The sequence below is a fragment of the Miscanthus floridulus genome, chromosome 18 (genome assembly GCF_019320115.1).
Source record: "Miscanthus floridulus cultivar M001 chromosome 18, ASM1932011v1, whole genome shotgun sequence".
Taxonomy (NCBI): Eukaryota; Viridiplantae; Streptophyta; class Magnoliopsida; order Poales; family Poaceae; genus Miscanthus; species Miscanthus floridulus.
In genome coordinates, this window is record NC_089597.1 from 12,897,236 (window position 1) to 12,917,621 (window position 20,386).

The following is a 20,386-nucleotide window of genomic DNA, read 5'->3' on the forward strand; positions in this document are numbered from 1 at the left end:
ATCTTGAAGAGATGAAAAATCACAACACCATTGTGCTAGAAACTCTTGATCATGACAAAGAGGTGATCCTTGAGAATGAGAAGCTAAAAGAAGAAATCAAGAAACTCAAGGCGGAGAAGAACAATGATATTCTCAAGGAAGAGAATAAGAAGCTCAAGATGGAGAAAGAGCATCTCAAGGTGGGATTGAGCAAGTTTGCTAGAGGCAAGCATCTCCAAAGTGAGCTACTTATGAATACCGTCATGAAGATGGATAGAAGTGGCATTGGATATATGGCAAGTGTAGAGAAGAAGAAGGCTCAAGCTCAACACCAACAATCAAAACCAAAGCCAAAGCCAAAGAGATGTTTTGAGTGTGGACAAGAAGGCCACTTTGCTCATGAGTGTCAAACTCCACCACCACAACCCTTGTCCAAGCATGCTAGACCCTTTGCTTTCAATGCTCACTACATGCTTAGAAAAGATTCGAGTGGAAAGATGAAAGTCATGTTCTTAGGTCCCCCCAACAAGAGTAGGCCTAAGAAAATTTGGGTGGCTAAGTCACTTGTTGAGAAGGTGAAGGGCCCTCAACAAGCTTGGATCCCTAAAGCTTGAATCTCTTGTGTATAGGTGAACTACAAGACCGGTGGAAGTCATTGGGTTATTGATAGTGGTTGCACTCAACATATGACCGGTGATCCTCGTATGTTCACCTCACTAGATGAAGAGGTAGATGGTCAAGAGAAAATAACATTTGGAGATAACTCAAAGGGCAAGGTCAAAGGATTGGGCAAAGTGGCAATATCAAATGATCATTCCATCTCAAATGTGCTCTATGTTGCTTCATTGAGCTTCAACTTGCTATCCGTTAGGCAATTGTGTGATCTTGGCTTTCAATGTTTATTCACCGAGAAGGAGGTTGTTGTATCCAAGGTAGATGACAAGCAAGTGATATTCAATGGATTTAGATATAACAACTTATATCTAGTTGACTTCACCTCCGAAGATGCAAACTTGAAGACTTGCCTATTCACCAAAACAACACTTGGGTGGCTATGGCATAGAAGACTTGCTCATGTTGGGATGAGCTCACTCAAGAAGCTTATGAAGAATGATTTGGTGAGAGGATTGAAGGATGTGAAGTTTGAGAAGGACAAGCTTTGTAGTGCATGTCAAGCCGGCAAGCAAGTTGCAAACACTCATCCAACCAAAGCTTTCATGTCAACCACAAGAGTGCTAGAACTCCTACACATGGATTTATTTGGACCAACAACATATAAGAGTTTGGGAGGAAATCTCTATTGTCTTGTGATTGTGGATGACTATTCAAGATATACATGGGTGTTCTTCCTTCATGACAAATCCGAAGTTGCATCTTGTTTCAAGAAGTTTGCCAAGAGAGCTCAAAATGAATTTGAAGTGAAGCTCAAGAAGATAAGAAGTGACAATGGCAAAGAGTTTGACAACACAAACATAGAAGCTTATTGTGATGAAGTTGGAATCAAACATGAAGTCTCCGCAACCTATACTCCTCAACAAAATGGTGTAGTTGAGAGGAAGAACCGGACTTTGATCACTCTTGCAAGGACAATGCTAGATGAGTACAACACCCCCGAAGCTCTATGGGCGGAAGCAATCAACACCGCATGTTATGCATCCAACCGCCTATTTCTTCAAAAGTTCCTTGTCAAGACACCATATGAGTTGCTCAATGCGAAGAAGCCGGACGTCTCCTTCTTTAGGGTGTTTGGTTGCAAGTGCTACATCTACAAGAAGCGGCAACACCTAGGGAAGTTTCAAAGGCGTTGTGATATAGGTTTTCTTGTTGGTTACTCATTGAAGTCCAAAGCATATAGAGTATTTAATCATGCCACCGGCTTGGTTGAAGAAACATATGATGTGGAATTTGATGAATCTAACGGCTCCCAAGGAGCACATGAGAATCTTGATGATGTAGGTGATGAACCATTGAGGGAGGCTATGAAGAATATTCCGGTGGGAGACATCAAGCCAAAAGATGATGAAGATGATGTACAAGTCATTAACCAACCTTCTTCATCAAATGTACCACAAGATGGTGAAAAAGTTGGGAGAGTAGAAAATGAAGATACTCATATCTCCCATGAGCAAATGGCGGTACAAGCACAAGATGTTGATGCTCCACAACCTCCTCCTCAAGTGGTCAATAGAAGAAATACACCTCTCCTACAAGATCATCCACAAGATCTCATCATAGGGAGTCCAACAAAGGGGGGTGATGACTCGATCTCAAAAACTTACCTCATTTATTGCTCATCACTCTTTTGTCTCTTGCTATGAGCCTACCAAGGTAGAAGAAGCTCTTAAAGATCTGGATTGGATCAATGCCATGCATGAAGAGTTGAACAACTTCACTCGCAATGAAGTTTGGAATCTTGAAGAGCGACCAAAAGGTGCAAGAGTCATTGGAACGAAGTGGGTGTTCCGCAACAAGCAAGATGATCAAGGTGTTGTTGTGAGGAACAAGGCAAGACTAGTAGCAAAGGGGTTCTCTCAAGTTGAAGGTTTAGATTTTGGAGAAACCTTTGCACCGGTTGCAAGATTAGAAGCCATCCGTATCCTTCTTGCATATGCATCACATCATGAAATGAAACTATATCAAATGGATGTGAAAAGTGCATTCTTAAATGGCTTTATTAATGAACTAGTCTATGTTGATCAACCTCCTGGGTTTGAAGACCCTAGATATCCTAATCATGTTTATAGGTTGTCCAAGGCACTATATGGGCTTAAGCAAGCCCCAAGAGCTTGGTATGAGCGCCTTCGGGATTTCCTTATTGAGAAGGGCTTCACCATTGGGAAGGTCGACACCACACTATTCACCAAGAAGCTTGATGGGCATATCTTCATTTGTCAAGTATATGTTGATGATATCATCTTTGGATCATCAAATGAAGACTCATGCAAAGAATTTGGTGAATTGATGTCTAAGGAGTTCGAGATGTCAATGATTGGTGAGCTTACATTTTTTCTTGGTTTTCAAGTCAAGCAAATGAAAGAATGCATCTTCATCTCTCAAGAGAAATACACAAAAGATCTTCTCAAGAGATTCAAGATGGATGAATGTAAGCCAATCAAGACCCCAATGCCTACCAATGGACATCTCGACCTAGATGAGGGAGGTAACTCGGTTGATCAAACTCTCTACCGTTCTATGATTGGTAGCTTGTTATATTTAACCGCATTTAGGCCCGACATCATGTTTAGTGTGTGTATGTGTGCTAGATTTCAAGCTAGTCCTAAGGAAACACATTTAATTGCCGTAAAAAGAATCCTTAGGTATCTTAAGCACACACCAAGCATTGGCCTTTGGTATCCCAAAGGAGCTTTATTTGAATTAATTGGCTATTCCGATTCGGACTACGCAGGATGCAAAGTTGATAGAAAGAGCACATCCGGAGGGTGCCATTTGCTTGGTAGATCACTTGTGTCTTGGTCCTCCAAGAAACAAAATAGTGTGGCTTTGTCCACCGCCGAAGCGGAATACATTGCCGCGGGTGCTTGTTGTGCACAAATTTTATACATAAAACAAACTTTACTAGACTATGGAGTAGTTCTAGAGAAAGTACCTCTTTTGTGCGACAATGAAAGTGCGGTAAAACTTGCAAATAATCCGGTTCAACACTCTCGCACCAAGCATATAGATATCCGCCATCACTTTCTAAGAGATCATGTAGCTAAAAATGATATATCACTAGAAGGTGTAAGATCCGAAGATCAATTAGCGGATATCTTCACTAAACCGCTAGATGAGGCTACATTTTGTAGATTGTGGAACGAGCTCAATGTACTTGATTTTAGTAACTTCACTAAAAATTGAGCTTGTGTTGTCCCTTGCATTCATTGTAATATACAACATGTTTAATTTGTGGCAATGCATATAGAGCTTGTCTAACATGGTTAAGATAACCGTCGAAAAGCGTGTGAAGAAGCTTAACCTTGGATCAAACTTGACAAGCAACTAGATTTACTTACAAGTATTACATATGCATGAATGTTGTTTTGTCGTTTTGTTCCATTTGCCCTCTTGTTGCCTATTTTCTTAAAAAGAATTATAGCCTAAGGCAAAATATATTGAAAAATATGAGGGTTTGAGAGAGGTCACTCACATCAGTCCCAATTGGTGTTTATTTGGATCTTATTCAAGTTGGGACTTGATTGGGAACAGGTAGCGTGAAGGAATGTTGAAGGATTGCTGGAAAAGGTGCACCGGACGCTGCTGTCCAGCGTCCGGTCAGTTCACAGGAGGTGAACTGCTGTTGAAGGAGTGACCGGACGCTGCGTCTGTGCGTCCGATCAGGAAGGGTTTAGCATCCGGTCGATTGAAGGATGATCAAGTTGTACTGACCAGACCCTGCCTGCGTCCGGTCATGGACCACCAGACGCGTCCGGTCGCGATTTCAGAGGATTTGGACCTCTCTGGAATCGACCGGACGCTGGGTGGTAGCGTCCGGTCGCTACCACCGGAGCGTCCGGTCAGTGGATCTCGCGCGACTTCAGGTCTCTTTTCCCCGTTTCCTTTTCTGTCACAATTTGGGGGATTATTTATCCGGACCTTCGGTTCTTCTTCCTTGACCTAACCAGCGCCGCCGTGACCTAGCCCAAGCCGCCGCCGCAGCCTAGCCGCGCGCCACTTGCTCCGGTCACCTCACGCCCGCGCCGAGCCTCGCGCCCCGGCCTCGCGCGCCACCAAGCCCCGCGCCAGCTCATCTCGGAGCACCACCGTCCCGCGCGCCACCACGCCTGCTCAGCATCTCGCCGGCCTCCTTGCGCCCAAGCTCCACCGGTCAATCGTTGCCAAGGCTGTCGGTCTTCGCCAAGTGCTCTTGCCCTTTCCTCCCATTGATTGGTATGGCAAGTTTTGTGTTTCAATCTTGATCTACAATGGTGACCTAGATCGATTTGAAATCTCTGATTCACCATTACATTCAGGATTTTCACCCTAACCCTAGCCTGGTTCCGAGGATCCCCCGCGTGACATCTTATCTCTTCTCGGTTCGCTGATCGTCAGGTAGAAAGCCATTCGATTCAATTTCGCATCTACCTTGCTTTCTCTGCTAGGGTTTCGCATCTATTAGCAATATGGTATTTATTTGTATATCTATCTATTCTATCGTGCAGCGAGTCGGTTCCGTTGTGTTTGGTCTGGCAGTTGGCAGTCAACTCGGAGCCAAGCTCGCGAGTAAGGATCGAGGCCAAGCCTCGAAAGCAGCAGTTTGACAGTTGATCTTCATCAGCGACAGTTCACCATCTTGTCAGTTCAGATGGCTCACACCAAGAACGTTGGTGGTGGCCCAGGTGATGATGATCGGGGGCCCCCGCCTCGCCAGCCAGCCGGATCGAAGGGCAAGGCAACCAAGCAGGTGACATCCAAGAAGCGGAAGTACCCCGACGCAGAGACAGCGAGAGCAGCAGCTATTGCAGAGGCCGCAGAGCGTGCCGAGAGGGGTGGTACCCGCAGCGGAGTTGTCATTGGAGATCAGCCAGTTTCACCCGCAGTCAGAGCTGCGATTGAGGAGGTTGAGCATCGTCACGGTAGTCCAGCTGGGACTGCCACGTTTGCAGGATGACGGGTCGCCATTGAGGAGGGTCCGTCAGCACAGCAGCAGCCCCCACCAGCAGAGCCTCAGCTAGCCCAGGAGACTCAGGAGAGTCAGGAGACCGAGCCGGCACCTCAGCTACGCCGCTCGAGTCGTACCAGTGCTGTAGTTCCACCGAGGCCAGTTACACAGCGTAGGGGTTCACGCCCTCCGCCCAGACCACAGGGTCCGCCTCCAGTGGTTCACCTCGACTTGAGGGCCGCTACAGCCAGGCAGGTTCAGCAGCTGCGGTTTGTTGAGTTTGAGGTTTGGTTTCCTCCGAGGAGGGATGAGAGAGCAGCTGAGGGGTTCTACACGCCACTGCATGAGGATTTCTACAATGCATATCTTAACAGTGGGGCAGTGTTCAGATCACAGAGGGTCTGTCAGATAGAGTCCATTGTGGCAGTAGCCGGAGAGAGCATTCGGCAATACTTATCATATTTGCCAGGACTGACAGATTTGATTGGACGGACGGGCATATATGTACCATCTTGGGTCCGTTAGTTTTATGCCTCGCTCTACATTGATCCTCATCACAGATTCATTCACTTTGCTTTCAAAGGCAAAGACTACAGAGTGACTAGTGGCAGAGCCAGGGAGATACTGAGGCTATAGGAGTAGCCTGTAAAGATGCATGAGGTGTGCTATGGACATCAGGAGCCTCCTAGGCGTCCTCATGGAGGGCAGGTGCCCCCTACAGATTTAGTGCGGCATTGCTTCAACCAGTGACTTGACTCCTACAGCGAGGATACTAGAGGCCATCATTAGGAGGACACTGCTTCCCAGGTTGGGATACAGGGAGGGCCTGACTCGCTTACAGCTCTGGCTTCTCAATGCCATCATGCAGATGACAGTGTTTGACATCTGGGACCTCCTTCTTTCAGAGATGGAGGATACTATAGCTGAGGGATTCAAGGGTCGCAGGCAGCTTCCCTATGCTCACTGGATCACGTTCCTCATCCATAGGGTTGTGCTTGATAAACCCCCTGGCATGATGGATGAGTATACAGGTGCCACTACAGAGTTCCCGGCTTACAACCTGTCACAGAGGATCAGACACGCCACTCCTCAGGCACCCAGTCAGCCTAGTCGTCGCCCCGACATGCCAAAGTCTGCAGCTCAGCAGGATGAGATAATCAGAGGGATTGCAGCCACTGAGGAGGAGGAGCTAGAGGCACAGCAGGAGGTGAGCGAGTACAGTGACAGCTCTGACGACGACTACCAGCCTATACCTCAGATGCCTCCACGCAGACATGATGCAGAGGCCGGTAGCTCCAGTTCTGCTCTACCTGCTCCACAGACAGACCCCGCTCTCATTGCCATTCTTGAGCGGATGCAGCAGGATCAGACACGATAGGCACAGGAGACAGCTGCTAACTTCGCACAGTTTCAGGCTCGTCAGGACGAGTTTCAGCGGCAGCAGCAGCTCCTTCAGCACCAGCAGTTACTTATGCAGCAGCAGCTCATGGGATTCATGCAGCATGTAGTGACAGCTATTGGGGTCCCACTGCCACAGACTTCGCCCCAGCTTGCACAGCCGCCTACCACGTCGACGACTCCAGCAGTACAACCCATCGGGCTTCAGAGTCAGGGACAGCCTCTAGCTCAGTTTCCTTCACCTCCTGTACAGGTATCCCAGTGGTTAGCCTCACCTGGTGTAGCCCCGCAGTTCACTCCTTATCACATGGGTTTCTCACCAGAGCAGACTTCCTCACTATTCGTGCCTGAGTCGTCAGTCTCCAGGAGTCTTGGAGCATCATTTAGTGAGTTGACCGGCATGCCTACTCCGCCTCACATGCATACTGTCGGTCCGTCTACAGCAGCTCCAGCTATCATGACTACTCAGAGGCTCCCCTCGTCTATCGCCTCGTCAGATCCTACGACAGACATACTTGTAGCTTCACAGGCAGCACCAGCCCCAGCTCAGACCCAGACCGCTTCAGCGACACTTCCTGCTTCAGAGGGTCAATCAGTTCAGAGCTCAGGGTCAGATGATGATGGCGCCCAGTTCCATCTTGCTCCACGTACTTCAGCGCCCGACTCGTCCGCTGCAGCCCCGCCGTCCGACCCCTAGGTTTTGGTGTTTGACGCCAAAGGGGGAGAGGGTTTGAGTATGTAGACTTAGGGGGAGCGAGTTTTAGGGGGAGCTAGTTATCTAGTATTAGCTTATTATATACATTTGGAGTTTTATTTGTGTGATACACTATTACTTATGCATTCGTGTGTTTACTTTCATGCATACTATTATATATATGTAATAGTGCTATCTACGTGATTGTGATATTTGACATGTGTGACTTCTACTTTGCTTTATCTATATGTCATATCACTTGTGTAATGCTCATTTGTTTTTGCTTCCGCGTTTATACTTCGAAGCAAATGAGCTTTGTTATTTTGTACTCATGCTTAATTCATATCCTTTGAGTACATTGTGTTGGCTTGGGTCATATAAGCTTGACTAACTCTTTTGTTCTTATTAACAAAAGCTTATATGAACCAAGCCCGTCAAAAACCTCACTCCATAACATACTCGAGGTGGTATTGTCATCAATCACCAAAAAGGGGGAGATTGAAAGCATCTAGGCCCCTAGTTGGATTTCGGTGATTAATGTCAATACAAAGTTACTATGACTAACGTGTGTTTTGCAGAGGCAATTAAGTTAGGTCATGGTAATGGAGATCGATTGGGCAATCGAGGTTGTCATGCCCCTACGATGGAAATCGTTTCGGTTTTCAAAGGACGGACGACAAAGTTAAGGATAACTAGTTCTAAGTGTCAATTGGAGTTGGAGAGACACTTAGAGTAGTTTAGGACTTTGTTTTTCCTTTAGCCGTACTATGAAGGGGGGTATGAACGGGTAGCTTGACCTAGTTGAGTCTAGTGAGTTAGGTGTGATGCACACTTGTTAAAACTAGCTCTAGGTAGCTCCTATGAATGCCTAAGATCCTTTGGAGCAAACTTCATTCACATATGTTCAAAAGTTGGAAGTGAATGGAGGGTCAAACACTGACCGGACGCTGGCTCCGGTGCAACCGGACGCTGGCCGCAGGGTCCGGTCAGTTCATTTGACTGAGGTGAACACGTCTGGTGTGACCGGACGCTGGAAGGTCATGTGACCGGACGCTGAGGGCCAGCGTCCGGTCGACTCCAGTAAGGGTCCAGACTTGGGAAAGAGTGACCGGACGCGTCCGGTCAGTGCTGACCGGACCCTGAGGGTTCAGCGTCCGGTCGAGTCCAGTAAGGTTCCAGTAAGGGTTTTATGCGACCGGACGCGTCCGGTCAGTGCTGACCGGACCCTGCCAGCGTCCGGTCGACTCTTTAATACTGGTTCGCGGGTTGAACTGACCGGAGTGTCCGGTCATCACGATCGGAGCGTCCGGTCATCCTGCAGAAGCTCATAACGGTTCGTTTTTCAGGCTGGCTTATAAATAGAAGCTCCACTCGTGAGTTGAGGATCTTTTGCTCATTCCAACAGCTGAGAAACACGTTTGTGAGTGCCAAGAAGAGCAAGGTCCTAGTGAGGTGTTTGTGATTTGAGAATCCAAGAGAGTAGCCTCACTAGCAAATCAAGAGTAGCAAAAGTGTGCATCCATCTTCTCATTAGGCTTCGCGTGGTCAAGTGAGAGTTTGTGCTTGTTACTCTTGGTGATCGCTATCACCTAGACGGCTTGGTGGTGATTGGGAGTTTGGTGTTCACCCGGCGGAGCTTGTGGGTGACCCAACTCAAGTTGTGAGCGGCTTTGGGTGATTCGCCGCGACGGAGTGTCGAAGAATCAACCCGTAAAGAGCACTTGATCCTTGCGCGGATCAAGGGGGAGCTACACCCTTGCGCGGGTGCTCCAACGAGGACTAGTAGGGAGTGGCGACTCTCCGATACCTCGGCAAAACATCGCCGCGTTCCTTTCTCTCTCTATTTACTTTGAGCACTTACTTTGAGCATTTACTTTGAGCAATTCAATACTTGTTTTTACATCCATAGAATTGCTTGCTAGAGTAAGTTTGGAACTTAGGTTGCGAGATTGTTGTGCATTAGTTTGATATAAACATTTTTCTAGGCACAAGGGGTTAATTGGGCTATCCGTAGGATTTGTTTATTGTAAGAAAATTTAGAATTAGCCCAATTCACCCCCCCTCTTGGGCATCTTGATCCTTTCAGTGGATATTTATTATTAGGAAAACTATGAATTTTCTTTCGTATTGTTTTTCTTAGTAGTGGCAGCATGCATGATTATTAGGCCAGGTTCGTTTGTCTTATAATCTGTACTTTTCAGCTTGTTTTTTTCAACCGAAATAGTGTTTTTCTCTCACAACAAATCAGCCGGAACAGTGTTTTAACTTGTTTTTCAGCGAAGCGAACGGGGTCTTAGCACCAAAAAGATGGTAAAAAAATGTAACATAACACGACATGTTCTTCCATTTAAACCCAGCAATATTGTTAGCCTTGCGGTGGCACATTGGCATCTCACAAGACCCAACTAGTTATTACTCCCTCCATTACATATTATAAGACATTTTGGCTTTCTAACATCTTATAATTTGAAATAGATATAATATTATATTTTTTTTGTTACAAGCCTCAAAGGGATTTCCATGCTTATGTACCTCTTCTTCCTCACACGAGGGATCATAATCCACAATGCAACTAGCCGCATTTTGGAAGGCCTAGGACAAACTGGTTGTGATGGGTCGTCAAGACTATGTATATGTTTGTGTAGTATTTAGGTATTCTCATGTCCTTTCGTGATTGAATGAAGTGATCCACTAGTTTTCTTATTATTTTCCTTTTCTCAACGCTAGGCAAATGTTTCTTAGGTAACACTGCATAATTTCCAACGCCTATACTTGGGGGAAGACATGAATATATGAGCAAAGAACAAACACCCTAACCAATTAGCAGTACTTACGAGTATTGGAGGTTGGAACCTTCAATCTTGATGTCTAAAGGAGATTAGAGTTGGAGGGTCCTTCCCTGCTCTTTCACTGATCACAGTCATGGCCACAGTGTCGCGCTTGTCTCTACACTACCTCTTGGTGGACGGTGGTATCCTAGACACCAAGTCACCGATGCCATCGGTCTATCAGTCGAGTCTTGTTGTTTTGATCACGATCATCACCGCTAGGGAAATGCCAAGAGCCTAAGATGGGACCACAGGACTAGTAGACACATGAGATGGGACAACAACAAGCACACATCGTCGCGTGCCCCCGCGTCTCGTGCCTCGCGCCAAAGGACGGGACAGACACGCCTGCCCTCGCGCCTCGCGTCACGTGCCTCGTGCCTTGCGTCACGCACCCTCTCCCACGCCTCATGCCTCCTGCCGTGTCGCGATCCATCCGCCTGTCGACTGTGGGTGACCTCGAGCTTCGCGTGAACGAGTCTCTATTATGTTGCAACAAGTAGATGAGCACATGTTGCTACCATATGTTTCGTGCATTTTAGATGTATGTTGCATATGTTTCATCTGGATGTTGCAAAAGTAGATCTGGTATTGCACATGTTGCAATAACTATACACGTATGTTGCAAGTGTATGTTTCAATTATTTTAAAACGTATGTTGCAAGTGTTTTATCTGAACGTTGTATATGTTGCACTGGCTATACACGTATGTTGCAAGTGGATGTATCAAATGTTTTAGCTATTTCAAACGTATGATACAAGTATTTTATCTAAATGTTGCATATGATGCAGTGCCCATAAACATATGTTGCAAGCATACGTTGTAAAATGTTTCATCTATTTCGGACGTATGTTACAGCAAATGTTTTATGTTGCAAGTGTTTCATCAGCTAGCACAGGTAGAGGTGGTCCCCTTAGGCGCAGCGGTCCCCACTTGCACACGGGAAGCCAAGCGGGCGCAACAGTAGGTGTGAAGCACAAAGTTGTATCCATGGACGTGACAGCAACGCGTGGAGCATGAACATCCATGCTTGGCTACTCAGCTGCATCCATGCGGCCGGTCAGCAGCAGCATCACAAGCCAGCAGCAGGGCGCGGCTAGGCGTGGCCCATCGTTGCTGCTTCTGATGGCTGCGGGCACGATAATTTTCCCCCAAGAGCGCGCACTGTCAAATCGGAACCCAGCGATGGAGGCACGGAAAAGGAGCACACTGCGTAGGAAAGTAGGACACGGGGCGGGCAATAGACGCGTCGGACGTGTGGGCACTAGACGTCCCCAAAACTAATTATATACAAATGTATAAGGCCCTGTTTGGGGCAGCGTTTGCTCAGCTTCTGAGCCGAATAAGCAAATAATCCCGCACAAACGCCCTGCGATCTGGGCCTCATCGCGAACGCGCTTCCGCGATCTCAGGTCGCCCGCAACGCTCCTGAAATCGCGAGCTCGACCTCGCTTTTCCAAAATCGCGACCGCGTTTCTCTCCCGATGCCAATCCTCCCGAGCGCGCTCTCTCTCTCGACACTCGCTCTTCTCCACCGCCGCCGCCTCCCTTCATCCCCGCCGCCGCCTCTCTCCAGCCCGGCCGCGGCCTCCCCATCTCGCATCTCGTCACCTCCCGGTCGCTGCCGCTCCTCCTCCCTCCCGGCTCCTCCACGCTAACGCTGCCGCTCATCCACGCTCACGACGATGGAGACGCTGCGGAGGACGACGACGCGAGCTCCGCCAGATCCCCGGCGGCCACATCCGACCGAGCCCCCATCGGCCACCACGCGAGCTCCTTCCAGAACTCCGGCGGCCACATCCGGACGAGCTCCCGTCGGCCACCACTCGGCCCACATGCGGTGGTGGCGATGCGTGCTGTGTTGGCGTGCGGTGGTGGCATGCGTATGCGTGCGGTGGTGGTGGTGCGCGGCCACCACGGTTGAGTACATGTAGCCAGGGAGCTGAGCGCAGGGAGCACGCGAGCTCCGACGAGGTCAATCCCCGCCATGGATGACCTCACGGCGGCCGAGCCGCTCAGCTCCGCAGCCACCCACTCCTCACTCATCTTCTTCCGAGCGCCCGTCGATCTCCTTCCCCGCGCTGCAATCGGCCGAGGTAGCTAGCCTATGTAAATCCCCTACCTCTCCTCTCCCTCCCCATGCTCTTGGATTTGGAAATGGTGGCCGAAATCGCTGTCTCGCGAAGCTCGCCGAGCTGTCCATGGCGGCTGAGCTGACGAACACGAGCACCTGCACCCCCGTAGTCCCGTCCGTGTTCCCTCTGTGCCTCCATGTCTATTTCATTGCCTTGGACTAGTCAAGAGAGAGAGAGAGTAAATGAAGGCGTACCGGTGTATGTTATTTTGGACTATTACTGTATAGGGGTATACAGGACAAATAATCTACCAGAAATAATCAGGATAGCCAAACGTCCAGCTTATTCAGACAGCAGATTCTCTATATCGTGGCTTATCAGATAAGCCTGCTCAGCTTATAAGCGAGACTCAGAAAAGCTAAAACAAACAGGCCCTAAAATAATCGACTGCAACAAAATGTGAAACCATCCCCGGCCCAAAAGCCCATAGTGTCTTGCCCCTCCAAGCCCAGGTCAGTATCTATTTGCATGTCCATCTCGAGCCCGTAAACGAATTATTACGATCCAGAAGCACGCACGTGACGTGGCTGGCAGCAGCTCCACCCCCACCATCTCCTTCCCCTGCACTGCAGCACCTGTCGCGTCTCCCTCCCCGACCGAGCGATCCAGCGAGAGGGAGCGAGAAGCAGCAGCCGCCGGAGTAGCTCGCCGAGGCCGCTGCCGACGACGACCATGGGGTTCTGGGTGACCACGCTCATCTTCCTCCTCGCCGGCGTCGCCGCATCCCTCTTCACGCTCCTCTGCTGCAACCGCGGGCCCTCCACAAACCTGTACGTCCCGCTCCTACCCACCCTCCCTCCCCTTCGATTCGATCCCGCCGGTCAGTGATCCGGCATGGTGCGCTTGCGGGCTTGGAATTAGGCATGAGGATTTGGGACTTGGGACCCCGCGTGCGAGATTTGGCGGGTTTGACCGCAGATCGATCGATTGCGATGATGTTGGGTTAGGGATCACGATCTAGATTTGGGTATTGCCTAGTTTTAGAGAAGATTTTTCTTTATGAGATCCCATGACGTGCCTTCCATTGCAATCAAGCTGATTGGACTCAGGTTGTAGGAGCTGTAGAAGCTGTAGATGGGAAAAAAGCCTCAAACATTGTTCTAGGAGACCTAGACTTGTTAGAGCATCTCCAAGAGTTCCCTAAACATCCTTCTAATCCTTGTTTTTTAGAAAGATGGAGAAAAAACCCACTCTAACAGCTCCTAATATTTACTCCTAATCTTTTAGGACTTGGGAAATTCCTCCGCCTTCCGCGTAACTTTACGCGGACGAAGCCACGCGCGGAGACGCTGTTCCCACGGAGTCCTTTGCCCTCGTTAAAGACCGCGCCAACCCTTCCACTACCGCACCGCCCTTCTTTCCCTGCCGCCGCACTCGTTCCCGTTTCCGATCACCTGCCGCACTCCTTCCTTCCCCTGCCGCGGCCTGCCGAAGATGGATGTGGGCGGAGGTGGCGACGACGACCTCACCTGCTGGGAGGAGAACTCCCAGGCTTCGATTTGTACGGCGGCGTCGGGTCGTACGGTGGACACGACGACATGGCTGCTGCCAGATCCACCGGCTTCGACCTCAACTCACAAGCCGTGGACCTCGACGACGAGGTACCGTTCATGGATCTGCTCGGCCAGTACTCCGTCGGCGCGTTTGGGGAGGAGAGCGAAGGAGGGTGCGGGGCCAGCCGCTTCGTGGAGACCGGGCGCGGTGCTCGACGCAGGGGTGCGCCCACGGTAGGTGGCCGTGGGGTCGGGGCTGGAACTGTGACGAAGACGAGCGCTGGTGGACGCGAGGCCTTGGCCGCGGCAGCTGGGCGCGGTGGTCCTCTCGCCGGAGCGGGGCTTGGTGGTCCTCTCGCCGCAGCTGCAGTGTCGGTGCCGGTGCCTTTTCGTGGGTCTTCGTCAGTATCAAGGAGCTTCCGCCCTCCTTCACCCGGTGATCAGTATCAAGGGACCAGCATTTGATTTTTTAGAAGTCAAATATTAGGAACTATTGGAGATGAACTTCTTTTTTTCTCCTAAAACCTTTTTAGGAGTTGGTAAACATAGACTTTTTAGGAGGAATATTTAGGGAACTTTTGGAGATGCTCTTATACTTAGCTTGTAATTCGTCACGTAGTAAAAGTATTTAATTTAGTGTCTAATTTTGGGGTTAGTTTTTGTTACTCACACACAGTTTAGTTACATTGCTCAAGGACAAATGATAAGACTCCTAAAAGTTATGCACAAATGTTACTACAGACGAACATTACTGGTCAATTTGACGGGCTCAAATATGTTAGGCTCGTTGGTTCAGTTTTGACAGGTTAATGCCAGATCTTGTCCAAAATTTGGTATGGAAGAGCCTTGGTTAAACTTCCATGGGTTAACTCTGAATACAGAGCACAATTTAGCCACCTGTATATGCGACTACATGTGAACAGCGGGAGTTCATGCATTTTGAGATCTAATGGGGGCATGGGGCCTAAGAGTGGCACATATGTATGTGAAGCATGAACCTTAGAATAGCATCATTGGCTATGGTAATAGGTGTGTTTTCACATATAGCTTGTTTTATAATATTTCAGTACTTATGTGCTGCTTTTTCACCCCTTAAAATTGGTAAAAGAAAATTCTCCTCACTGCATAGATTTGGGTTTCTCCTCACTGCGTAGATTTGGGATCTGAAGGGAAGAACTGTAGCCTGTTAAGTTTATGTTGTTGCTTTAAATCACTGTCACAGTTTCACTTATGTGCTTTCATGGATATCATATATCCCCATTTCAGCTTCTTAGTTATTATTACTGCAAACATACCCATTTGTTTTCTTATGTTCTCTTTGAGAGATTTTACTTATCTTCAACAATCATCCTCCAACTTTTGTGTCACCATCTGTCCACTATTACCTTTGTCTTGTAACAGTTTTGGGGCGTTTCAGAAATGACAAGTTATGAGGGTCTTTATTTGTAACTGTTGACTAATTTATAAATGCCTGAAATTATAGTATATTGATTCAACTTTTGTGACCTATGTTGTGCAGATTCCATTTGACCTTGGTGACTACAGCTGTAATTTGTTGTTGGATGATGTAAGTTCCTATCCATGCTTTCTTTTACTTCATAAAGTTGTATCTGGCTGTTAAGGTTACTAACAGCTCAAATAGTAACTGACAATTGGGCGCATGTGGATATTTAGGTCGCTTACATAATATGAAGTCATGAATAGCAAAAGTATGTAACCTGACGCCTTATGGTTAATAGCCTATTTTTAAATGACTAGGACGATAGGATCCCAATCCCATATGAACTAAACAGTGTTTTGTAAAGCCAACAACACAACTGGGTTAATATGATGGGATAGTCACTAGTGTCCCAGTAATGTACAGTTAAATCTTTTTTTTTAAAGATAATAATTTCATCATGCTGTTGATCTTGGTAAACGAACTTTCAACTAGTTCTTGTACTATACATGCGCCCACTTTAAATTCTATTGATCATGTGAATAACATGATACTGGAAAGTTTGTTATGCATTCATTTTTACTAGTTCTTGCACTAAACATGCACCCACTTTAAATTCTATTGATCATGCAAATAACATGATACTGAAGAGTTTGTTATGAATTCATTTTTTTACAAAGTAATTGATTCTTAATTGACTAGACGAAGGATGTGCTGGAGACATAGTTCACACTTTCGCACTGCGCCTTTTTATTGGGGTGTTTTTGTCATGTACGGGCGGGCCTATACCAGGCGCAGGCGCGCACGCGATGTCCGCCGCGCGGCTGAGCGTGCGGGATCGGCCCTGAGTGGCTAAGTTTAGGAAGTTAGATTAGCGGTTGCTGATCCATAATATTAGGGAGTGCCTTCCAAATTCGGTTAGCCCTTGGCTATTTATACTTGTAATCTGGAGACAAATAAATCAGTCAAGAAATTATCTTAACCTTCCTCTTCCCTGTTAAGCCTGCGGTAGAGGGGTATAACCTCACCGGAGAAGACGGCCGACGGCTACGAGCTACGTAGCCGCGGTCCGGCCAGCCAAGGGTTTGGCGCCCTTGACAACCTGGTATCACGGTCACGTCGATCCTCGCCTTCCCGCTCCGCTCAATCCTCCACAGCAGCCGCCCACCACGACAGCCCCCCACTTTTTGTTCCTGCTTTCCAGGGGGAACATGTAATAGTAGTCATCTACTAGTTGGAAACATGGAAATGACATCAAAAGGATCTGTAGAAGTTTCTTGAAAAAAATCCCAAAAGATGAAACCTACTTTCTGCTACTTACACTCTCATCCCTGTATCATTCAGTTTTCTTTGCTCAATCAACACTCTGGTGGTATTGGGGCACCTCCATTCTTTCGCTAATCATGTACTAATGTTTCTCTGTAGGTATGCAATCGTTTACCTTGCTCAGATGAAGCCACTGATCAACCCCATCCTGAGCGGAGAGTGAGCTCGGCCTCTGCATTAAACAGAATGAAAGTTAGACCTGCTGTACCATTATTCAGTCTCTGAACTTTCTATTCATTTTGGCTCACCTGAAATAAATAAACTGCCATGAGTTTTTTTTTTTTTGCTACTCTTCACTCCAGACATTGAGGAGGCTCTCTGTGATCAGTGTATGCAATTGTATGATAAACAATAATAATAATATCTATGTGCCGCTCCTGTGCTTTTGTGGAATGTTTGGGTGCGTGTTCCCAACTTTGCTTGTCACGTTTGTCTGCTTGAATTGGAATTGGGAGCATAAAACGATGTAGCACGATTTGTTGTTTCAGTGGGGGGGGTATTGCCTTTTGTGCGTATATTTGTTGGTGGCACTGGTACACTACCACTGTCTGCTACTTTCATCATGCTTTAAAGTTGAAAGTATACACCTGAAATTATGTATTGTTCGATTCACGTTTAACTATGACATGATCCACGTTTTTCACATGTTTTTTTTCTAGTAAGGTGCATGCCCTTGCTCCTTGCATTCTCAACTAGTTTTAGATGTAGAACTATAGAAGTGCCATGCGATAATAATAATACGTTAATACCAATCACATCTGCACATGGTCCTGACAGAAGTTATTATTATTGTTATAAAAAAATAATTTTTTTCTGAGAAAAAATGGTGAGTTTTTTTTAACATGCGGTTAATAATACATTAACACCAATCACGTCTGCACATGCGTCCTAACAGGAATAGCCCAGATCTGAAGCCCACAGGCCTTTGGCCCAAAGCCCATCCAAGCCCTTCGTCCATCTCCACTCCACTCTCCTGTGCAGGTGCAGCATCCCTGCTTTCTCCGCCGACCCACCACTCAGTCAGATCCAGTGATCCACCCATCCACCATCTCCGGCCGCCGGCGATGGCCGCGTTATTCCCCTTCCCCGTCCCGATCCCGCCGGCGCTCCTCCACGCGGCCGCAGCGCTCGCGCTCGCCGCCGCCGTCCACTTCCTCCACCTCCCCTCCCTCTTCCTCTACGCCCTCCACACCTACATCCACCCGGACGCCGTCCCCTCCAACACCCCGCGCGCCGTCCTCCGCCCGCCGGGTTCCAACGCCGGCCCCGCCCCGGGTTCCTCCAAGCGCGGCGCCGCCAAGGACAAGGACCCGTTCGACGCCACCTCCGCTCAGCTCTACCGCCTCCGCCTCTCCCACGCCACGCTCGCTTCCCGCCCGCACTTCGCCGCCTACCACCTCGCGCTCCTCCTCCCTCTCGCGCTGCTGCCGCCCGCGCTGCTGCTCCCGGCCGCCACCGCGGCATCCCCGCTCGCGCCGCTCGTCCCCACGGCCTACCTCTTCGTCGCGCTCCTCCGCCACGTCGTCGTCCCGTCGCCGCGCCCCGCGCTGCTCGCCGCCGCGCTCGGCGCTCTCCTCGTGACCACCCTGCTCTCTTCCAGCCCCTTCGCCGGCGCGCTCGCGTCGCTCGCCGCGCTCCCGGCCGCGCGGTTCGCGCGCGCGTTCTGGCTCGGCACCGACCAGCCTCGCACCGGGCTCGCCGTGCTCTCGTCGTCTGCGCCGGCGCGCCTCCTCCTCCACCTTGCCGTCATCGTCTCCTCCGTGGCCACGATCCTACGATGCTGCGGGTTCGTGGATGGCGCGGAGCAGGAGGCGACGTTGCTCGCCGCTGCGGCTGGGCTGCAGCTGCTGGCGGCGCGGCCGGCCGTGCAGATGTACCTCAATGAGGCTGTGTTCTGCTGGTACCAGCGTCTGCACGCGAGCCGCGCGCCAGACACCGAGTACGGGCGGGCCAAGGTTTTCTTGCACAACCACCACCTCTGCGCTGTGGCCACGCAGCTCGTTGCACCGCCACTGCTCGTGCTGTCGCTGCTTGCATTGTGGCGGGTGCAAGGGGAGGACTTCTTTGAGGGCGTGAAGCGGCTGTCGTGGCTTGTTGGATGGTCTGTTGCCATGAAGGAGGCGGCATTGCTTGCGGCCAGGTGGGTCGTGGCTGTGTGGTCGGCAGCGACGGTGATCACGCTCGTGTGCTACAAACGTGGATGGTTATTCGTCTTGTGATCGATCCTTTCTTCGTTTGTTTCCTGCCTGCGTGATTGGTTCATATGGAGACTGGTGTTGTGTACTTGTGTTTGATAGAGCGAGATCCCAACCTGGATCTCTGGAGTTTTGGTACCACGGCACAAGTTTTTTGGTGTGCACTGTTTTGGTGCAAGAGAAATGTTGGATCAAATTCTTTTGATTTCCTTGTGTCTGTTCTTACTGGAGAAGCAATTTGAGGTCAGATTTTTTTCTCTCCCTTTGGGGTGGAGTAATGTAACATCTGACTGGCCAGTCACCCTGTTGTACCCTTTGATTGATGGATATCAATGAATCATATTCTTCCTTTTATTTTATCATCAGAATGCATATGTTGAAGACTATATCGTGTTACATATTTATCTACGTGATTTTGGCTTCTCTGTGTAATTCGTCACTTTGATTTCAAGAAAGAAAAATGCTTTTGCTTTGCATGCTTCAGTTTGGCATGTCGCGACTGCATCTTACTATGTATCTTGAATGAAACTGTCAAGCATATTGAATCCTTTTAGCCAATGCCACAAGGTAGTCTTATAAAGATTCTTTTTTGTGAAACCAACATATTATTTGGAATGTCATAATTTTGGACAATTTGTCATGACTGCTGCACAGTTTGTTCAAGTTTTTCAATTATCTTGTTTTGCCCAAACGTTCACATTCGCACCTGTAAAACATTCATGTGAAGAATCAATCTTAGCTTTCTACATATGTGCCTTGTCCTTGAGATCTTATAATATGTAAATGTTTTGAATTTGGTATGAAATTTATGCTCATTCTGATCTTAAAGTTTTGACCATTACCTAGACTCACATTCTAAAATGAAATGATTCATCACTTAAAGCTATGCAGTGTCTTCTGCAGTAACATTTAACACCTATTTCTCCTGCTGTAGTTTTTAACAGCCTTCTTTGGTGAATAGTCTGTTTTACCTTTTCTTAAGGGGGAAACAAAGAAGAGGAAACCAGAAACACTTGTGTTTGCATTGCAGAAGTGGTACTTTACTGCCTTCCAGTCTCTCCTTCACATACTTTGCAAGGTTGATTATGCTTTAACCACCTATTGTGTGCTTGCTGAGAGTCTAAGCCTTCATCATCATCTTGTGTCTTTCAGCTGAAAACCATTAAGCATAATCACTTGGCACAGTCACATATCATTAGGCTTAGTTTATGGTTTTGCAGGGTGCTGGATGTTGGACCACTATGTTGATCTGCATGTGGTTCTTTGACCTGATCACTTACCTAGTTTCTATCAGCAAAGG

General features: G+C 48.3%; 1 protein-coding gene across 1 annotated transcript; it reads left to right on the forward strand.

Annotated features, from left to right (window-relative positions):
• The first annotated feature begins 17,772 nt into the window (after positions 1–17,772).
• LOC136522228 (uncharacterized) lies at positions 17,773–19,660 on the forward strand. Its single transcript, XM_066516025.1, has one exon. It carries the CDS (start codon positions 17,773–17,775, stop codon positions 19,108–19,110), a length of 1,338 nt encoding a protein of 445 aa, XP_066372122.1. The 3' UTR covers positions 19,111–19,660.
• The last annotated feature ends 726 nt before the right edge of the window (positions 19,661–20,386 follow it).

Coding starts and splice junctions, on each gene's coding strand:
- LOC136522228 (XM_066516025.1), top strand. CDS start 17,773: ATGCGTCCTAACAGGAATAGCCCAGATCTGAAGCCCACAGGCCTTTGG.